This window comes from Dendropsophus ebraccatus, chromosome 1, assembly GCF_027789765.1.
Source record: "Dendropsophus ebraccatus isolate aDenEbr1 chromosome 1, aDenEbr1.pat, whole genome shotgun sequence".
NCBI lineage: Eukaryota > Metazoa > Chordata > Amphibia > Anura > Hylidae > Dendropsophus > Dendropsophus ebraccatus.
Genome location: NC_091454.1, coordinates 134912577 through 134935827, shown reverse-complemented (window position 1 = coordinate 134935827; position 23251 = coordinate 134912577). Strand labels below are relative to the sequence as shown.

The window sequence follows — 23251 nt, the reverse complement described above, 5'->3', positions numbered from 1 at the left end:
TTTCAAAGTACAATTAGTTGCACAAAGAATTATAGGCACATGTGGGCCTGTAGGTGAAAAAATGCAACTGCTATGGCCTTTTAAACCAGAGGAGGAAAACACGAAAATATGCCCAGGAGGGAAGGGGTTAATGTAGTGCCAACTTTTTTATGTTGCATTCTGAACTTTTCCTCCAGGGCCAGTTTATGAAAGCTTTGGTCAGTCAATTCTCTAAAAGAAAGGAGGTTTCATACTAAAAGTAAAAGTAAAAAATTTGAAAAGTTTATTTTATAAACAATTTCATATAAAAATACCTAGAACTGACAGATCACAAACACACTGAACAGCAAGTAAATGGTGAAATACTGCTTTAGTCTAATATTTACAACTGTTTTATATGCACCACTGGAAATATTGTAACCATTTTATGGTAATATCCAATTATTTAAAATACATTTCTCTACTGAAAACATGGTATTTAAATTCTCCAAAAATAAAAGTGACCTTTAAAAAAAAAGGGTACTCTGGGCTGCACAGTAAAGAATAAAAAGCATATTCTCTTCTACCATGTTCCCCCGGGTGCTACTATCACTTCTTTGGATCCCCACTTAACGTTACTTCCAAAGCACACTCATCAAACAATCACTGAATGAAGTGGCACAGTGCCGCAACCAGTGATTGGCTGAGCAAGCCGTCACTGCCGAGATGGGTCTGTCTCTAAGTACAGGCAGAGTATTTAGTGGGGGGCTGGAATATGCCACAAAAGGACTCCAGGGGAGTGCGATATAACTTAGGTGACATTCAATAGATAGCTGAACCTTAAAAATGAACTGGAAGTCACACAAAATTTTATCATGCAATGGATATAAACCCATGTGAGTCAACGTAGCAAAAGGTTCAATAAAGTATCAAAGATTCTTTAAGTAGACATCACAGTAACAAATCATGCACTTCAAAATCTGCACATGATCAATTTACACTGAACGAGGACATCAGGCAATAATGGCAGAACATAAATGTAATATAATGTTCTTGTATACTACCCATAATAAAATATATAATGGGTAGTATACTAGTATATTAAAATTGTCCATATAGATATATATGAAAGACAAGATACAAAAAAGGGGGAGGGGGGGGGGGGGTAATTGTGTGACCCAAAATACAAAAAAGACAGTTTTTTTTCAAGCCATGTTTATAAACTCATTAAATTTCAAGTTTGAAAAACTCAAATGTCACCAAAAATCCACAATATATTCACTCCAGATAAACCAAGATTGACTCGTCTGAAAAAGAAGAGAGAGCAGGTTAAATAGTAGTAGATCATATATATGATTTAACATATGATAGCGTATCACCAAGTAATGTCTTCACCTCATGAAACCCAGTAAGCCATACCCTGTTGTGAATGTAACAATAATGCCCTATTTTACAGTCATTTAAAATCCATACATGCATTTTTTTTATCCACTGTTTAAATGCAAGAACTTTCTAATAATTGAAAATTCGATTCAGATGTATGTATGACAAGTAGTTATCACAGAAATGTACCAGCCTTGGCGTGGCTTTGGGTGGAAAACTGTTAACAGTTAGGAAGTAGGCAGGGAGGCTGTGATGGAAAGCAATTTATTTTTGGGAATTGTATTACTGAGCAACTTTTATACCATGAAGTAAAGAACTATGGCCGCATTCACACATTTCCTGAATCACAGAAGTGTCACAGCCCTCCGGGCATCATAAATCTTTGCACTACTGTATTGATAGCCAGAATGTGTAAATGCAGCCTCAGATTCCTAAAATAAATGAGTTTGTTTTTTTCATTTAATAAATCTCATTCAATAACACTTACCCAAGCATTCCAGATTCTTTAGTCTTTATTATGTACAGAAACATTAGCAATGTATGGAACAAATTGTTTCGCCCCTTGAAATATACAAAACCAATCAATAACTATATTAGCAAGTTATGACAAGATATCAGTAGTACACATTTTACATATAAAAGGGGTGGCCGGCTGTTTTTGGTGTCACAATAAAAGCATGTTCACAATACAGAATAAGGGAGGAATTTCAAGTGGAATCCACACTGCGGATTCAGCTTGAAATTCTACCTGTCACATTGATTTAATGGGATTTTTCAAGCGCAATCCACCCAAAGAATCAACATGTCAATTTATTGAGCAGATTGTGTTTCAGAAATCCCATTTAATCAATGTGACAGGTAGAATTTCAAGCGGAATGCTCACTGCAGATTCCGCTTGAATTTCCTTGCCTATTTTATAGCGTGAACATAGCTAGATTTTCAGGTGCCCCGGTCATTGAAGCACATCTTAACTGTAGTTGTTATATGAAGATAACACTGCATTCTCAAATTTAAATAGTTCCAAATGGTAGGGCTCACAACAAGCTATCCAAACAAAGTCCACAGCATTCTACCGACCATACTTACACCACGCAGATAGTTGCCACTAAAATATTTTGAGCGGTGCTCTTAAAGGCAACACACTTCTATCACATGCATCCAGCGATTACTGTAGAATCCACCATCAGGATGGCGATAGGAACCCCCTAGACCAGGGGTGTCAAATGCAGGCCCTCCAGCTGTTGCAAAACTACAATTCCCATCATGCCTGGACAGCCAAAGCTAAAGTTTTGCAACAGCTGAAGGGCCTTAGTTTGACACATGTGCCCTAGACAGGCCCAATGCTGGCCCATAGGCCTTACTTGCTGGCAAACGTGTTAAAGGGAATCTGTCAGGTCCCTACCAGGTAGAGCTGCGGACAGTTGTGGCACATCAGATTGCAAGGAAAATGCTACAAGACAATAGAAATATTATAACTTTGCAAATGACCATCAGCAAAGACAAAAGCATCACTTGGTTTTTATCTCTACCACCCGCAGCTGGTCCAGACCTGACAAATTCTCTCTTTAGTGTACACCACCTAACACATTTTATTTACTACTGGTTCAAAGAAATGTCCTTCTTATGTGAAAAACTGATGGCACACCAGGATAGGTCATAACCTGTTATGACTGAGTGTACCCATAATGCCACAAACATGCAAGCAATGTATGCACATACACACATTGTAAAAAAAATACTACCTTTGGCAAATTGTATATGTGCTTTTGGTAGACAAGTTCATAGTGTGGAGGATTGATGTTGCTCTGGTGGATGCAAAATACATTTTCATTTGTAGTATCTATAAAAAGACAATTAATAAAATGGTATTAGAAGCCATAGAAAAGTTATGGCACCAAGATTGTTAATTTAAAGGCTATTGGCACATAAGCATTGTTTTTTTAATAGTTTCATAAATTTGAAGAGAAACTTTCTAGTCTATATTATAAATGTCCCACCATTTAGCTGTTACTCAGAGAAAAATCACTACTGCTGTAGTAGAGAGAACAGTGGAGTAATAGAGATGACATCACAGACAGGGGTGAAAGAAACCTTGGAGGCCAACTCACACAAGCTTGGGAAAGACAAAGGAAGACACAATGCAGTCTGCATAGGAGAATCACGTAGGCTGTGTATACACACACGAGAAAAATATATAATCTGTATTTACAGTGTACAATATATACTGTACAGATGACAATGAGTTTTGCTGTAAAATAATTTCCTTTCGTATAGAAGAACCTCCCCATTACATATCTTCTCAGCTGGGGTATGTTACCTGACAGAAATTGAAAATTTCTTGAAATATAAAAGCATAAATCGTGCTTGAATCAGGAGTTTATAAAGGTCTTAAACATTACAAAACATGTATCTCAAAACCTGTAGTCATTTTAAAGTTACCGGGTTTATCAGGTGTCTGAACAAAGTGTTGAGAGGTGAACGTTTTGCCATCAGGATACTTAGGATGAGGGGGCAGTCGAGAATCAAGGTAAGTACAGAAAACATGCATGAGTATCTACAACAAAACACAATTTTTTTTTATAGTAAGTCAACTATTAAACAACCCTCTTAAAAAAGAACCATATTAGATAAATCACAGTTGTCTTAAAAAGGTCTTGTCCAGGAATTCTTTCATATAAGAAAGGGTGTGTGTGTAAGGGGGGGGGCACTAAACTTTCCAAGTCATCTTCTTCGATGGAGCTCAGTCCTGCTGCACACCACATTCTGGTTTCAGAAGAGAAAGGGGGCCCACTCAATGAACAGCTGGCTGAATGAAGTGGTCTACCATCTCAGACATGAGATCATGCAATAAGTTGTCCAAGTTCTGTACCACCTTCTCAATCCTCTTTAGAGAGGCTATACTATTTCAGAAGGACGCTGATTGTAAGCTAGCAGTGCTAGAGAGTCTTCTGTCTTAAAATTAGTAACAGTCCATTTGAAATCACAGTTAACATACAGTAGGTATAGTTTTAAAGATCTGCCTAATGATTTATGCTGCCTGACCTAAGAGCATAGGATAAATGGATAGAAGTTGAGCTCTGAGATATAAAGGTTTAAATGATCTAGAGTCTGAGTTCTTAAAAAGCAGAGTAACAGCATCTGAACAGCTAGGAAAAACGGCTTATCCTGACTAAGGCCTAGTGATTTGCAGCTTTTTCTGAGTTAATGTGTACAGTGAAAGCTGCCAATAAACCAGAGTGGGCAGAAGAAGAATACCATACCGCTGAATCTGTAGGTAGGTCAGTGTCCCATTTCCGTCCTTTAAAGTCTCCACCTCCATTCCACCGGAAAGAGCTCATGCATCCTCCATGGGACAATTCTAGGAGAGAATAGAAAATAGCATATGAGAAAAATGCTAAGGAATTACAAGAGCATGACCAACTCCCCACCCCAGTAAGGCTGGGTTCAAACTGCATTTTTGCTAACTGTTTTTCTCATCTGTTTTATGCAAAATAGATGGGGGAAAAAAAAAAAAAAAAATTAAAAAAAAAAAAAAGGACGATTGTGTACGTTAAAAAAAAGCTTTTGATTTTTTTTTTTTTTTTTTTTTATAATGCAACACAACATGGGGAAAGAAAAACGGATCAAAGTGAATTTACACAAATGCATCATTTTTTTTTTATCCATTTTTTTGCATAAAACTGATAAAAAAAAAAAAAAAAAAAAAAAAGAACAGGTCGTAAAGGAAAGATTGAGATTACTCCTTTTTTTCAAATTAATTCCTGGCTTGGTCTTAAAAAAATCTGTAATATAACCTGTCAGATATCTGTTGGTGTAATAGGGCCCTAAATCAGAAGATTGCCCCTCTTCTTTTAAATTAGAAAGCATTCTAAAAAAGGTATTTAATAGCATTTGGGCATTTAATTTTTAAAGTTATTTAAATCTGAGGGAGCTCTCTTTGCACAGAAGTGTATTTCGCCCATTGCATTTAATAAAGGCTGGGTAAATCTGTGTACAAGCCGTCCGTAGTAGTGTCAAAGGGCAAAAAGTTATCTTACTATATGAACAGGAGAGCAACAAGGTAATTGGAAACACTGGGACAGAAAAGATACAGAACAGGAACTAGTCCAAGTGCAAGCTGCAAGACACAAAATGCAGCGCACCCGCTAAGTTACCAATAGATAAACTTAAGCCTTTTGTGATGTGTTCTTAAAGAGCACTTTGTCAAAAGCTTTCTATTAAAATAAAATCGCCCCCTTTTAAATAGAGAACAAAAAAAAATAAAAATCTGTTGTTTACTATTTAGGACACGGAAGTTGTTACCTTTAATACGCTCAAAAAGGTATTCCTGATTTGGAGTGATGTCCAGGTACTGAACAATAACATTCAATGAAGGGATCAGTGGTGCCTTCACTAGAGCCGCTTGCTTTAAACTGCTAATGCTAGATTCTAGAAGTAAATACAAAGCAGTTAAAATAAATACAAAATAATTACTGGAGATTCAGTAATACCAATTCAGCTATTCAGTTATCCCCTTCTGCATACAAAGACATTCTAGATGTACAGGTGACCAAAATCTAGAGTTGATAGAGGAGGTTTTCTGTACATACACACATGAATTTTCAACTACAGAAGCAAATAATTTAGCATAACACCCAAAAACAAAATACACCCTTATAACACAAAAGTAAAACCAGCAGAATGAAGGTAAATACTAACAATCCATACAACCAAGAACCACACAAGTAACATATTAATTAAACTTTCCAATGCGTGTTACAGCCTAGTTAGATGGCCCGACTCCCACTATAAGGGTATGCTCACACTAAGCTCAGTCTCCTGCAGTGAGTCAATGGGAGGGCACGAGCATCCGCTTCCTCCCCTCTCCGGTCAAGGAAGCGACATGTCACCTCCTTGAGTGGAGAGCCGCAGCTGCGGAGGAGCGCGCTCTTTCCCATAGAGGGTCAATGACACACAGACATGCGGGATTTCACGGTAAAAATTCCACCCGATTTGTTCAGTGTGAACATACCCTAAGGGTATGTGCACACTACGGAATATGCACAGATATTTCAAGCGGAATCTGTGTGATGGACTCCGCTTGAAGTTCCGCCTGTCCCATAGACTCAATGATATTGTCAAATGAAATCTGTTGTCAACTCTTTGCGTGGACGGCGGATTTTGTTATGTTTATCAGCAGATAAAGCCTTGTGTAATAGGGACTTTCATTAAACTTCATTTGCCAAACATAAGCTGGGAGAACGCTTATAATATACGCAGAGTATATTAATAAAGCTCAATTTATTTACCTCCTATTTGCAGCTCAGGACATCCAAGCCTTCTTATCTGCATGTTAACAGTTTCTACCTCTTGAACCAACGGCACCAAAATGGTTTCATTAATCCACTAGGGGGAGAGAAGAAAAAAAAAAAAAAAAAGAAGTTATGCAAATTAAAGGAAACCCATCAGCCTGTTTTGTATGTCTCAGGGCAACAAAGTAGTATTAGGTAGGTATGGTGATCTTAGCAATGCATCACTTATGTGTGAATATGCAGTAGTTAGAGAACTCTGTTTACTTGTTGCAGTGCAATGCCAGCGCCAAGACAGAAATCAAATGTATTTGAGTCAGTATTCCAGAACTGGTCTGTGAGGGGATTGTTTATTTCATGAATACTTTGGATTCCTGCCTCTAACCTGTTTTTTATTTTTTTTAAAGTAACAAGCTGACAGCCCCCCCTTTTACCAGTAATTATTCTGACACATCAAATGGACATACTGTTAATATTTTAAATCGTCAAGCTAAGGATCCGCTATGAACCAGTTGCAGTAAGGGCCCTATTACCCCAACAGATTATCTGACAGATTTCCTTAAGCCAAAGCCAGGAATGGATTAGAAAAGAGGAGAAATCTCAGTCTTTCCTTTATTACTTGTTCATTGTTTAATGTCCAATCCTGGCTTTGGTTAAAAAAAAAAAAAAAAATCTGTCAGATAATCTGTTGGTGTAATAGGGCCCTAAAACAAAATCAATGGTCCAGATTTATCAAAGGGTGTGAAATAGAAACTTGTGTAAATTGCTCACAGCAACCAATGACAGCCCGGTTTTCAGCTGCGGTAAAATGAAATCTGAGCTGTGAATGGTTTCTATGGGCTGCTTACACCAGTTTCTATTCCACAAAGTGTGATAAATAAAATTGTATTTTATATCTGTTGGGAACTTCATAATGAATTTGCATCATGTGAACATACACTAAAAAGAGTAGGACATACATTCCTGAATTTTTCTGTCCATGAATCCATGTGGTCCAAAAGTTGGCGATTCATTGTAACTCTTGCCCAGATCTATGAAAAAAAAAAAAAAAAAAAAAAAAAAAAAAAAAAAGAGAAAAAGGAAAAGCACATTAAGTATACTCTGAAAATGTTAATGAGAGAACTGAGTAAATGAAAATTGGCATCCTCTTTCTAATATCGGATAACCCCTTTAAAAAGTTTCCAGTACAGCTGTAGTCATACAGAAAATAATCAAACAGCCGGTGTTTACAAGTCCGCATTTTCCCAAAATCCTGCTGGCAGTTTCTCCTGTGTCCCCCGCTGACTGCAGATACCTCACTTTTGAGACGGACGTGTCTGGAGTGACAGCTTGCTTATCCAATCCATGACTATTGGTGCGTTTACACAAATCTGACAGATTTTTTAAGCCAAAGCCAGGAACAGACCATAAACAGGGAACGGTCATAAAGGAAAGACTGGGATTTGTTTTTCAAATCCATTCCTGGCTTTGGCTTTCAAAATCTGTCAGATAAATCTTCTTGTGTAAAGCACCATTAGGCCGGGTTCACACTAAGTAAAAAACACGGCCGTATTTCATACTAACAGCTGTGGTTGCGCAAACAACGGCTGTTATTTTGTAAATAACGGCTGTTTGTGCAACTACAGCCGTTAGTATGAAAAACGGCTGTGTTTTTTTTACGAACAGCCGTAGTTGCGCAAACAACGGCTGTTTTGTAAATAACGGCCGTTGTTTGTGCAACTACGGCCGTTAGTATGAAATACGGCCGTGTTTTTTACGTAGTGTGAACCCGGCCTAAGGGTCCATTTACATAGAAAGATTATCTGCCAAAGATTTGAAGCCAAAGCCAGAAAAAGACTATAAACAAAGATCATGTCATAAAGGAAAGCCTGAGATTTCTCCTCTTTTCAAATTCATTGTTAGCTTTGGCTTCAAATCTTTGGCAGATAATCTGTCAGAATCTTCCTGTGTAAATTGACCCTTAGAGTGCCTTTCCACAGATTTATCTGACAGATTTTTGAAGCCAATGCCAGGAACAGACTAAACAGGCAACAGGTCATAAAGGAAAGACTGTCTCCTTTTTTCAGATTCATTCCTGGCTTTGGCTTTAAAAATCTGTCAGATAAATCTGTGTAAAAGGACTCTAAGAGCTTATTTATGTTTCCCCAGCCTGGCATGATGATAATCTTCACGGCACTGTAATGACAAAGCCGCGTGTCCGTAAGGCCCGTAAGTTACAAGATGTGTGGCTCAGTCCCGTGGCCTATTATTGGCTGAGTGAGCTGACACTCCAAGAGTTTGTCCTTGAAGTGAAGTGTCTGCATTCAGCAGGGGATACTGGGGGAGCGCAGAGGTGTAAGCATAGGATGTGACTGCAGCTACATGGGAAATATTTGCTACTGCCCGACAGCCCCCTTTAAAAAGGCATCCACCTTCTCCCACTCTAGAGGACCTAGACATTGTTTTATTACATATACTAGGGGCCCTAAAGCTTTCGTACGTTTGAGCAACATTAAACCTTTCAGTGACTGACAGAAGCAACAATGGATTACAAAATTATAAAACTGCAAACCCTGCAGATATGTAAAAATTAAACAGGTTTTTCACTTAAAAACTAACTTAGCCCCTATTCACATGATGAGACAAGTAAGAGATCGCGCAAGGGGGTGGGGGAGATCTGGAGTCTGACCTACATAGCCAGGTATTCCCCCACCACCAATGGGTCCCTTTGTGGTCAAGACAACTAGGCATGTTGCATCTCGGAGTTTATAGTATAGTTAATGCAATGGTGTAACAGGCGGAATTCCACCTGCCACAGTGTGCCATAATTTGTATATGGTAGAGCGCGCGCTCCACCACTCTCCACTCATAGAAGCGACATGTCACTTCTTTAAGCGGAGAATGGCGTTAGTGGAGGAACACGCACTCTCCCATATACAAGCTATGGCACACTGAGACAGGAATTAAACATATATATTGGGGTATCCGAAAACACAGTTAAAGGGAACCGATCACACCGAATATGCCCCTAATCATAAGGAAACGTGCTGGGACATCACCCTGCACGCTTCCCAAACATGCCCCTGTATCCTCTGTGCCCTCCTTGATTACACCGTAATCTGACTTTTCTGAAGTCCCGCGCTGTATGGTAATTACCTCTAAGTAGTCACGGTGGACTGAACTAGTCACGGTCCTGGGCGTAGCTAGTCACGGTCCTGGGCGGTTTCAAGTGCTGTAATCACGCCCAAAGGGGCATGATTCAAAGAACTCCACTCCACTCTTCTCCCATACTATGCATGCATGGCGTGCTAAAGGCGTTGCAGCGCCGCCGACGTGGTACGCAGGCCCCGGGACGTGGAACACAAGCCCCGGGTGACGTCAGCAGAGCACAGGTCTTTGATTACAGCGCTCGAAACCCCCCAGGACCCTGCCTAGCTACACACAGGACCGTGACTAGTTCAGCCCACCGTGACTACTTAGAGCTAATTACCACACAGCGCGGGACTTCAGAAAAGTAAGATTACGGTGTAATCAAGGAGGGCTCGGTGATGTCCCAGCACGTTTTCTTATCATTAGGGGCATATTCTGCCCGATTGGTTCCCTTTAGTGCCGTATTAAACAGCCTGATATGTGAGCAAGGGAAAAGGGGAGGTAGGAGTAGCCATTAATTAATGTTTCAGGACCTGGTTCTAACCAGTTTAAAGAAAACAAACAAAATATTTTGTTAAAGTAAAGAAACCTCTTCCTCTGCCTGCTTGGAGCCAAGGTCTGTCTCATCCTTGTGTGCAGAAGGAGCCTGAGACCTGCATGCCAGCTGGTACTGATATTTCCTCAGAGTGTGGGCATAATCGCCCATGGAACGGCTATAATTCCAGAAGGTTGGGCTGTTTGATGTTGAGCTGGATTCTGGACTACCTAAATTACCATAAAAATTTTAAATAAATATTGTAGTAATATCAAAAGTTAATTCCAGTCATATATGCATCAAACAGTAAGCACATGAATATATTTATATGGCCAAGCTACCCGTACCACAGATTAGCTTTTGTTTTACTACCTAGATATCATAAAATACTTACTAGTCCTGGTTATACAGACAACCAAGATAAAACTTTCTAACACAGTTTAGACACCAAGCATACACGCTGATACATACAAGAGCCTTATGGTGCATTTACACGGAACGAATTATCGTTTGAATTTTAGCAATAAATAAAAAAAAAAATAAAATAAAAAAAAAAATCGCATTTGAGCCATATTTGGCTCGTGTAAACAGTCTTCATCCTATGTGTGATTCATCCTGTGTGTGAGGGGCTTAAGAAATCTTAAAACGATTGCAATAATGAATTTTCTAACAATTTATCCCTTCGTCTAAACGCTGATCGTTATAAAAAGCAAATTGTTGCTTCAAAATAGTTAAACAATTGATTGTGCGAATTATCGCTCCGTGTAAATGTACCATTACTTAGACTAATTAAACCAGCGTTTCCCAACCGGGGTGCCGCGGCACACTGGTGTGTCGGGAGAACCCGCCAAGGGTGCCGCGGGATCCCGGTGGGAAATGTCTTTTTAAGCATTCCGAGAAGCTGCGGCCGCGCAGCTTCTCGGGATGCACAGATCATTTTTATGTTCCGCCCGCACTATGAACGGGCGGAACGTTAAAGGGGTTGTCCGGCGATAAAAAATTATTCACAGAATAACACACATTACAAAGTTATACAACTTTGTAATGTATGTTATGTCTGTGAATGGTCCCCTTCCCCGTGTCCCACCCCCCCCCACCCGTGTACCCGGAAGTGTGGTGCGCTATACATACCTGTCACGTGCCGACCACGGTCTCCGATCCTCAGCAGTGACGTCTTCTTCGGGCGGCCAGCGGATCTTCCCGAGTGCTGGCCGCCCTCTGCAGCGTCATCCGAAGCTCAGCCGCGATTGGCTGAGCATAACTGTGCTCAGCCAATCGCAGCTGATGACATGGCCGCGTCATCAGCCGCTCAGCCGCGATTGGCTGAGCACAGTTATGCTCAGCCAATCGCGGCTGAGCTTCGGATGACTCTGCAGAGGGCGGCCGGCACTCGGGAAGATCCGCCTGCCGCCCGAAGAAGACGTCACTGCTGAGGATCGGAGACCGTGGTCGGCACGTGACAGGTATGTATAGCGCACCACACTTCCGGGTACACGGGTGGGGGGGGGGGGGGGGGCCACGGGGAAGGGGACCATTCACAGACATAACATACATTACAAAGTTGTATAACTTTGTAATGTGTGTTATTCTGTGAATAATTTTTTATCGCCGGACAACCCCTTTAAAGTAAGCAGAATATAGGAGCACGAAGTGTCAGCGTCCTGCTCCTATATTCACTCCCATAGGCCGACGGCACTTCATGCCAGCAGCCTATGGGACGCGACCTCTCTGGCAGGCGTGATGATGTGACGTCATCACGCCTGCCGGAAGTCCCGTCCCTGTGGCTCGCAAGATGGAGCCCGAAGAGCCACAGTGTGGATTAGGTGAGTAGAATGGTTTTTTTAGGGGCAGAGCAGGGGGCATTATTAGTATATGGGGGGGGGGGGCACCTCTGGCGGCATTATTAGTGTATGGGGGGGGCACCTCTGGGGCATTATTAGTTCATGGGGGCACCACCTCTAGGGGCATTATTAGTTCATGGGGGCACCTCTGGGGGCATTATTAGTTAATCACAGCAGGGGATCCTACATACAGGGAGCATCCCACTTTCCTACTCGCTTTGCTGCACATAACACCAAAACAGCACAGTTACTTTGGGAGCCGACAGGAGGGAGAAAGGGAAGGAAGTTGCTAGAAATGTGTGGAGCCTAAATTGTTTGTCTTGCAGGTTCTGAAGAGATGAAAAGTAGCTGGAAGAAATCATCATGGCGGATGGAGAGGAAAAGGGAAAGTGACGCCTCAGATGAAAGAAGACGTCACCTGTGAGTCACTGTATGACGGTTTTCTTATTTTGTAAAACATTTAGTAGGGGTGCCCCGAGAAAAATTTTTTCCAAGGTGTGCCCTGAGGTGGAAAAGGTTGGGAAGCACTGAATTAAAGGGGTTATCCAGCGCTACAAAAACATGGCCACTTTCCCCCTACTGTTGTCTCCAGTTTGGGTGGGGTTTTGAAACTCAGTTCCATTGAAGTAAATGGAGCTTAATTGCGAACCACACCTAAACTGGAGACAACAGTAGGGGGAAAAGTGGCCATGTTTTTGTAGCGCTGGATAACCCCTTTAAACTAAAGAGTTGGATTTGATTGACCACCATGGAGAAATGAGTGGTGCCATGCACACCCCTCCTACTGTAACTTGGGATGGCAGTGAGTCTCAGTTGCGGTCCTATTAGATAGGCCGAAGGCTGCTCGATCAATTATGTAAACGCGTGCTGATATGCTAGATTGGCGCTCATTTACTGAGCCTAATACACAGCTTGATTATCGTTTCACAAGGGCTGGACAGACAAAGTGCAGCCCTTGCCCTAAGATGTTCACGCTCCCGGTCTCCTCCTGCTAGCTTGCTGACACCGCACACTGCAGCTTCTCTGAGCTGACAGGCTGCTCAGCCAATCACTGGCAGCGGTCAGCTCAAAAAAGCTGCAGTGTGTGATGCCAGGAGGCAAGCAGAAGGCAGGAGGAGATCGGGAGCGTGGACCGGTAATGTATCAGTTTATTTAGTCATTAGCCGCCAGGTCGCGTGTCGCTATTACATCTAGTGATGCGTGGCCGGCGGCTGATGATTTTAGGTCTGGACCTAAAGAAACGATCAGCCTGATTTGGCTGCTTATTGCTCTGTCCAGTTATGCTGCGTTTAGACAGACAGATTTATCTGACAGATCTTTGAAGCCAAAACCAGGAACAGACTATAAACAGAGAACAGGTCATAAGGAAAGACTGGGATCTATCCTCTTTTCAAATCCATTCCTTGCTCTGGCTTCCAAAATCTGTCAGATAAATCTTTGTGTAAACGCACCCTTGGCCATCTATCTCACCAGCACTACTGGTTCAAGGCATTTGTGCTCAGTCAGGTGAGTCACATCTCATCAGTGCTGCAGGTGTTGCTCAGCTTAACACACAGAAGTATATACAAGATTACATACCACTGCACTTCATTTTAAGAGTACAAACACACACACACCGTATACGCAGCGTATTTACTGCTGCGATACGCAGCAGATTAGATCTAAATAACTGAACACAGCATCAAATCTGCACCACTAAATCTGCTGCAGATCTGCTACGTATACGGTGTGTGTGTGTGTGTGTGTGTTTGTACCCTAAGGGTGCCTTCACACGTACGAGATCCGCAGCGGATTTCACGCTGCGATTAGCAGCGAATCCGGGAATAGTAAAGGCCTATGGGGTCACATACCCACAGCAAAACTTCATTGCGCTGTGACCCGGCTCGAAGCATACATTACCTGCTCGGCGCCGCGGCGGGAGCCAGGAGCTTCACACAGCCGCGGTGCCGAGCAGGTAATGTATGCTCCAGGCTGGAGGCAGCCCTGGAGCATACATCACCTGCTCCAGGCTCCTGCTTGCTTCGGAGCCTCCCGGAATCTTGTGGTCAGCCAATCAGTGCGCTGCGGTGGGGCAGCGCACTGATTGGCTGACCGCAGGGAGATGCTGGGAGGCCCTGAAGCAAGCAGGAGCAGGTAATGTATGTCCAGGCCGGGGCTGCAGGGGTTAAAGGGGCCGGGTTACATATCCGCTGCGGATATAACCCATAGACCTTTACACTACCAGGATACGCAGCGGATTTTGCTGCAAACACGCAGCGTGAAATCCGCTGCGGATCAGGTACGTGTAAAGGCACCCTAAAAGCTTCATCTTTATAGTATCCAATAAAACATAATGGGACGTAGAGAAACACAGACTCCCTGTCGACTGTTTTGCACTCTCTTAAGGCTCCTTAGTGAGACGTGCTGCAATCAGTAACTTTTGACTTGTCTGATGACATGTCATAAGGCTGTACAAATGATAGTAGCACTTTAAATTCACTTTACCGCTTTTTGAAAATCCATACCTAGCTGAGAACGTTGTTGCTTTTCTTCTTCACCACGGATAAACGTATCCAACGATTTGAGATCAGTCATGTAGTCATCCTTGCCAGCAGGGGAACTATAAGCAAACGGTGATGATCGATACCGAGATCTTAAGCCACTGTTTTCCAGTGGACCAATACTGCTGGGATATGGTGGTGATCCTGGAGTGGGACTAAAGTTTTGCATCTGAAAGGAGAAATGAAAATTTCAATTTGCTACAGAAAACAAACCCACAGTAACAGTGCTGCCATTCAATTCAAAGTGTGTCCCGCACCCAATTATTTCTGGCAAGCTCCATTGAATGGAGGGGCGGCAGCAGCACACATGCTTGACTTTTGTCCCATAAGACCTCAATTAAGCAATTAGTAGGGTCCACAGTGGATGCATGACAACTTTTTACTACCACAATACCTGGCAGTATTAATATTTGTATTTAGTGCTGAACATATGCTATGAGTGGTGTAAATTTCCAGGAATATTGTAGTTAACAAGTCAGACTGCAGAAGCCACACCCTTCCCACTTGAAAGTGGTGCCAGTGGGGAGCTAAAGTGAAAACATCAGAACTTTAGTGGAAAGCCATGCTTGGGTAAAAATGTAGAATTTTTAAAAGCAAGAACAGTCAGACAGTTTAGTAAATTCCCCCATAGTGCCTGGCCTCTGTGTTTTCTCCTTTAAACCTCATTCTAGGATAAAAAGACAAGGCCACCATGTCAATATCAGCCACTGTTCTACTGTCCCTCTAAATATTTCATTAACATACAAATAATAATGGATGATCTTAAAAAGCAATAACAAATTTACTCATTAGGTATTACCTTGGTGTAATTATTGCTTGGCGAGTAGGGTACAGCTGCAGCAAAAGGGCTGCCACTGATGAAGCTAGAAGAGAACTTGGGACTGGTGCTGGGTGAACGTGATGGACTGTAACTCAATACACTTTGCCCCTGAATGCTGGGGGAAGGTGTGGATGCTGGGACAACACACTTCACAAGATCCTTAGGTGGAGTACACTGTACATCTGCAAGTGAAGAATTATTCATTTAGTAAGAGAAGCATCTACAAACACACACACTAGATAAAATGAAGGCTCTCCATCTTTGTAACATCAGTTACCTGAAAAGAAACATTTCTACTTTTAAAATCATAATTGTATGCTGTATTACATTATGCATGCCAGTGAAGAGAATTCAGCTGACATAGAACAAAATTTAAAACCCTAAAGAGGTTACTGCATCATAGACATATTCTTGTATTTAATATGTAAGCAATGCATGCAATCAGCATACATTCTAAATGTGTCTCTGGGGTTGCATTATCCTGACAGGGGCCAAAAGAGAATCATTTGGCTTCTGTCCGGCTAAAATGAATATATGCATTGAATAGACGCTAGTAGAATACTAGGGTCTGGCCGCCATCATCCCCTAAGCAGGTTACAACACGGTCTGCCTATCTTTTCATGTAGCAATACAGCAAATTCCCAGCAGCAACCAAATGGGACAGGAAACAACCTTCCAAACGAGCCTGGTGCAGGTGTAGGGAAATCCAGTATATCATACACCATTAAGGAGAATCTCCAAGCGGTATAATATTATAACAAGCTGTATTTATTAACAGACGCAACGCGTTTCGGCTCACAAACATAGAGCCTTCCTCAGGCAACATTTCATGTACATAGTATGCCCTGTTGATAAAGGTCTTATTCTGAACGAAACACCCAGCAGTGATCTGGTATTGTAATATTATGCTCTGAACTTTACATTATCTGTAACAGTTTAAAATACATAAATAAAAGCCACAAAAAAGTTATAGTAACTTAATATATTGTGTGCAATTGATATTCTTTATTCTGTAATATTTCTTCTATTATTTCTACTATTCATTGAGTGTGCAGACATATTGGTATTTTGTAGGTTGTTTTTTTTTTAGTTCTGTCTGTTGTGAGTATTCACTCAAAAATTTGCATAATTCGGGATTCGCCGCCCAAAAATCGCACAACCTGGTGCAGGTCTACGTCTGGTCAATACCAGATGAATTTATTTGCGCAGTTTTCTGCAACTATTCCATTCCCAAATTTAGAAATAGTTTGTTAAATTAGTTGTATTTGGCTGACTGACTAATACTCTAGAAAAATCACACATTTAAGACTCATAGTAAATGTCTTCGTATATACTCACATGAATATTGTACTCCTAGAAGTTTTTGCTGGGAAGGGCTAAGTGTAAGATTTGGCGATGTCATAGAGTATTTGAAATACCTCCAGAAGTCAACTAATGCATTTAGACTGAACAGTAAAGCAAGTGCCAGTTCTGTTAAGAAAGGGGAAAAGATATTGAAAGACTACAAGTTAAATGTCCAGTTTATTTATATTACTTCAAGTTTATTGTACATTATTTAAGAGTTCCATGAAAAAAAATTAAATAAATAAAATTGTCAGGAAGGCAGAGGGGTGCGGGAACATAAATACTTAGCCCCACACCCCTTTAGAGCAGTTCCCGGGTGTCAATGACATCTGGGAAAGTCACATACCCAGCTCCTCCAGCTGCAATGTTGTGATGAATTGCCCTTTCAGCCAGTCACTGATTAGCTGAGTGGGCAATCCATCAGCTGGGTGTGTGACGTTGCAACTGGAGGAGCTTCAGGAGGCTGTCAGTAAGACCCAGGAGCGGCGCTATGGGCACGAAGATTGGTAAGTGTACTTTGATAATTATGTTCCTACATGTAAATTCAGTCTTAGCGAAGTAGTTGTGGTAGAATTGGATAGAATAAGCATTGCAAATGTAAAGGTTTAATTGTAGATGTTTATGTGAAAAAGTGCATCACAACTTACCAATGTACCATAAGGGCCAGCATGAAATTTTATAATACGTACTGATTATTTTACCAGTCCTAAAATAGAAAATAATATTACAAAGCATTTCTAATTATAGCATGCATTTGATAATTAATAACTACAGATCTTTGCCAAGAGCACTGGGCTCTCATAAAATATTTATAAAAGGCTATTCTTCAAGGGAAACTGACATCACGAATTAAGAATATAAAAGCGCTGACAGTTATGGTGGTAACACAGGTCTTATGAAGTGTTTACAGAGATTATTTGACAGATTATTGAAGCCAAAGCCAGGAATGGATCTGAAAAGGAGAAATCTCAGTCTTTCCTTTATGAACTGTTCCGTTTATGGTCTGTACCTGGCTTTGGCTTCAAAAATCAGTCAGATAAATTTCTGTGTAAACGCACCCTTACTGGGAAGGTCAGGGAGGTTAAATCCTTTCTAGGTTTACTCACATTTCTGTATAAATCATTCCTGCCAGAGACAAATTTAGAAGACCCCAGGCCAGGACAACATTTCGAGCATGTGCCTCTCTCCGCATCTTGATGGCTGTATCAATAAATGATATAGATGGACTCCGTTGTTCAGTCTTCTCTCCTAATAAATTAGAGCCAAGTGATATTATATACAAATTACATCCAAACATCCCTGGCATGTACCTCCTTGTCTTTTAAAACATGTTATATTTATTTGTTTTAGCAATGCATATCTGGTTCTCTAGCTGGCTATGTTGACTTCCCCAGAGCAATGATGTGCACTAAAGGCGACCAGACACCTTACACTAATGACAGTCATACCCAGTGCAGCTGGCGGGCTCAGATGACCGTCTAAAGGTATGCAAAGAAACAAATTAAATGCACTGTTTTGGAGGGATTTATGGGGATTACTTAAATACAGGCCAAATAAATCCAATTCAGAAATGAACTGGTCGCTAATAAAGTCAGAATTTGAAATTTTACTAAAAATTTGCTGCACAATTTCAAAGCCCTTTACCATCCTAAAAAGTAAAAGGACATTCACCAAATCATGTCAACATAAAGTAGGGCTGTTATAAATGCTGCAGTAATAATTAGTTCATATGGCATGACTTTTTTAGAAAAAGAATTTGAAATATAAACATCATTTTTTTCTAATTTTTGCACAAATGTGTTTTTTTTTTTTTTTTTAAACTAGTGAGTGTCAACAAAAGTATACCACAAACAGAATATGTAATGAAAAAACATCTCAAGATAACTGCGATAGTGAAAAGCATCGCAGAGTTATTACTACATAAAGAGAATTTTTTAAAAACAGGCCCTGGGCATTAAGGCCAAGTCAGGCTGCGGAGGCAACGGATTAAAGATGAAATTGTAAAGATCCACAAAATAGATCCCAGCGGTGCCCAATGTACTCACTGACTTGAGTCAACTACATTCCATCAATATGAGCGTCAGGCATCACTGTTTTTCCCATCCAAAACAGTAAAGGGTATAATGGAATGCCACTTATGTATCCTACATGTGCACTGACCTATTGGGACAGATGTGTGTGACAGTAATACTACTTCTCCAGCACTGACCTATTGGGACAGGTGTGCATGACAGTAATACTACTTCTCCAGCACTGACATACTGGGACAGATGTGTGGGACAATAATACTACTTCTCCAGCACTGACTTACTGGGACAGATGTGTGGGACAATAATACTACTTCTCCAGCACTGACTTACTGGGACAGATGTGTGGGACAATAATACTACTTCTCCAGCACTGACTTACTGGGACAGATGTGTGGGACAATAATACTACTTCTCCAGCACTGACTTACTGGGACAGATGTGTGGGACAATAATACTACTTCTCCAGCACTGACCTATTGGGACAGATGTGTGGGACAATAATACTACTTCTCCAGCACTGACCTATTGGGACAGATGTGTGGGACAATAATACTACTTCTCCAGCACTGACCTATTGGGACAGATGTGTGGGACAATAATACTACTACTCCAGCACTGACTTACTGGGACAGATGTGTGAGACAATAATACTACTACTCCAGCACTGACTTACTGGGACAGATGTGTGAGACAATAATACTACTACTCCAGCACTGACTTACTGGGACAGATGTGTGAGACAATAATACTACTACTCCAGCACTGACTTACTGGGACAGATGTGTGAGACAATAATACTACTACTCCAGCACTGACCTATTGGGACAGGTGTGTGAGACAATACTACTACTCCATCACTGACCTATTGGGACAGGTGTGTGAGACAATACTACTACTCCATCACTGACCTATTGGGACAGGTGTGTGGGACAATAATACTACTACTCCATCACTGACCTATTGGGACAGGTGTGTGGGACAATAATACTACTACTCCATCACTGACCTATTGGGACAGGTGTGTGATAGGGCTGGGCGATATGGCCTAAAATTTATATCACGATATAATTTGATGCATGCACGATATAACGATATATCACGATATATAAATTTTTTTTTGTGTGTATACTCATCCCCCCCCCTTGCCAGTCATCAGCCTTCCCCTGTGCCAGTGATCAGCCCTCCCCTATGCCTTCAGCCCCCTTTGTGCCAGTTATCACCCCCCTTGCCAGTCATCAGCCTTCCCCTGTGCCATCAGCCCACCCTGTGCCAGTGATCAGCCCTCCCCTGTGCCATCAGCCCCCCTTGCGCCAGTCATCAGCCCCCCTTGCCAGTCATCAGCCCCCCTTGCCAGTCATCAGCCTTCCCCTGTGCCATCAGCCCACCCTGTGCCAGTCATCAGCCCTCCCTTGTGCCAGTTATCACCCGCCTTGCCAGTCATCAGCCCCCCTTGCCAATCATCAGCCCCCCGTTGCCAGTCATCAGCCCCCCGTTGCCAGTCATCAGCCCCCCGTTGCCAGTCATCAGCCCCCCCCCCCCACAGTGCCAGTCATCTCCTCTCTCAGTTTTCCAGCCATTTCATGTGCCAGCCAGCCAGGGCCATCATCAGCCCCATGCCAAGCCATCTGCCACCCCCGACCCCTCTGCTACTTACCTTTCCTGCAGGGCTGGCTGATGGAGTCCGCGAGGCGAGACGGGCCGCGTCTTCTTCCCAGCATGCACTGGGAGACCTGACGTCACACGCATCAGCGCGCTAGCGCGCTGACGATGCGTGAACGGAAGGCCCTGCAGCGCGGTACCACGGAGCGGTAAGTGAGAAGCTTATTCACTACCGCTCCGTGGTATATCGCGATATGACGATATGCCAAAAATCTATATCGTCAACCGAATTGATGACGATATTTTGGCATATCGTTTATATCGCCCAGCCCTAGTGTGTGAGACAATACTACTACACCATCACTGACCTATTGGGACAGGTGTGTGAGACAATACTACTACTCCATCACTGACCTATTGGGACAGGTGTGTGGGACAATAATACCACTACTCCATCACTGACCTATTGGGACAGGTGTGTGGGACAATAATACTACTACTCCAGCACTGACCTATTGGGACAGGTGTGTGAGACAATACTACTACTCCATCACTGACCTATTGGGACAGGTGTGTGGGACAATAATACTACTACTCCATCACTGACCTATTGGGACAGGTGTGTGGGACAATAATACTACTACTCCATCACTGACCTATTGGGACAGGTGTGTGGGACAATAATACTACTACTCCAGCACTGACCTATTGGGACAGGTGTGTGAGACAATACTACTACTCCATCACTGACCTATTGGGACAGGTGTGTGGGACAATAATACTACTACTCCATCACTGACCTATTGGGACAGGTGTGTGAGACAATACTACTACTCCATCACTGACCTATTGGGACAGGTGTGTGAGACAATACTACTACTCCATCACTGACCTATTGGGACAGGTGTGTGAGACAATAATACTACTACTCCAGCACTGACCTATTGGGACAGGTGTGTGGGACAATAATACCACTACTCCATCACTGACCTATTGGGACAGGTGTGTGGGACAATAATACCACTACTCCAGCACTGACCTATTGGGACAGGTGTGTGAGACAATACTACTACTCCAGCACTGACCTATTGGGACAGGTGTGTGAGACAATACTACTACTCCAGCACTGACCTATTAGGACAGGTGTGTGGGACAATAATACTACTACTCCATCACTGACCTATTGGGACAGGTGTGTGGGACAATAATACTACTACTCCATCACTGACCTATTGGGACAGGTGTGTGAGACAATACTACTACTCCAGCACTGACCTATTGGGACAGGTGTGTGAGACAATACTACTACTACTCCAGCACTGACCTATTGGGACAGGTGTGTGAGACAATACTACTACTACTCCAGCACTGACCTATTGGGACAGGTGTGTGAGACAATACTACTACTCCATCACTGACCTATTGGGACAGGTGTGTGAGACAATACTACTACTACTCCAGCACTGACCTATTGGGACAGGTGTGTGAGACAATACTACTATCACTCCAGCACTGACCTATTGGGACAGGTGTGTGAGACAATAATACTACTACTCCATCACTGACCTATTGGGACAGGTGTGTGAGACAATACTACTATCACTCCAGCACTGACCTATTGGGACAGGTGTGTGAGACAATACTACTACTACTCCAGCACTGACCTATTGGGACAGGTGTGTGACAGTAACAATCCAGCCTTTCCCATAGAGAGCCGGGCATGTGAGGCAGTCCCCCCCTCGTACAGACATGAGCCCTCCCCAGCACCTCACACACCTCTCCCCAGGGCTCGGTGTAACCATCAGCCTCCTGTCCTCCCATCACCTCCTCTATAACTACCCCCCGCCATGTCTGTTCCTGCCCTGCCCCCGCACAGCACGTGTACGGGCAAAGTGACCCTATACCACGGGCGCCTATACACAGGCTGCATGCGGTCGGTAATACACGAGCACCCGGCACGTTACCGAGGAAGGGGCTGCTCTTGTTGCTGTCAGCCATCACTGCGGGTTATACCCGGCTCCACACACCGGGCACGGCTGTCACCACCGAGGAAGCGGAAGTGCCAAGAGAGTCCCGTTCAAACAGTAAAGTGGCCGACACAGCACGGGGCGGCTCCGGCGATCATTCTGCTCCTCCCCTGCTCGGTACCGGGATCCAAGCCGCCACAGTAATATATGAGACAACTTCCCGCCTACCGGCGCCAGTCAGCGTGGAGTAACAATCCTGGAGTCATGACGTCAACCTCACGTGACTGGAGTGTTCAGGAAGGGGCGTGGCCGGGCAGCTGGTGGAACACAAGGTGCAGAGTTACTGCCGCGATGGTTGTCCCATAACTCAGAAGCGCCAGGTGATCATGGTTGGCCGGCTCTACAGCAGCAGCTATTTCCCATGGAAAGGACCTTCTCGCCCCCTAGTGGTGAGATTCTGCAGAGATCCAGTATTTAGCTATCTCGCTATGGCTATTTCCCATAAATCAGAAGGAGCTGGTCCTCACCAGTCATGGGGATTAGCCGGCTCTATAGCAGCTATTTCTCATCATCTGCAGGGAACATCTATTCCCCTATTGGTCTGGACCCAATCTATCACAGTATTAGCTCATTCACACTGAATTGGCGGAATCCCATTCTCAAGGACTAGTCGCTTAAAGTGAATCTGTACCAGCTGCCCCCCACCCCAGACCACCGTACCAATCTCTAGTCTTCACCATGCCTGGTCCTGGGGGCAGCTTTCCCCCTGGGGCCCATATTGTGATTAAAAACAAGCTTGCATAGCCTCTTTTAGGAG

General features: G+C 42.8%; 1 protein-coding gene across 4 annotated transcripts; it reads right to left on the bottom strand.

Moving 5' to 3' along the window:
- Window positions 1-239: 239 nt before the first annotated feature.
- On the bottom strand, window positions 240-22742 carry TMEM209 (transmembrane protein 209). 4 transcript variants are annotated; one of them, XM_069979211.1, is made up of 15 exons: window positions 22663-22742; window positions 17945-18086; window positions 17486-17544; window positions 16833-16964; window positions 15474-15676; window positions 14639-14843; window positions 10348-10523; window positions 7589-7660; window positions 6630-6726; window positions 5644-5769; window positions 4602-4699; window positions 3781-3895; window positions 3084-3181; window positions 1829-1902; window positions 240-1265 (listed from the first exon to the last, which is right to left on the bottom strand). In XM_069979211.1, exons 2-15 carry the CDS (start codon window positions 18028-18030, stop codon window positions 1208-1210), a joined length of 1599 nt encoding a protein of 532 aa, XP_069835312.1. In that variant the 5' UTR covers window positions 18031-18086; window positions 22663-22742; the 3' UTR covers window positions 240-1207. The 4 variants fall into 4 exon arrangements, with proteins under 4 accessions (XP_069835312.1, XP_069835301.1, XP_069835304.1 ...); XM_069979200.1 differs by having other exon boundaries at window positions 22432-22724; XM_069979203.1 differs by having other exon boundaries at window positions 22495-22724.
- Between the last annotated feature and the right edge of the window lie 509 nt (window positions 22743-23251).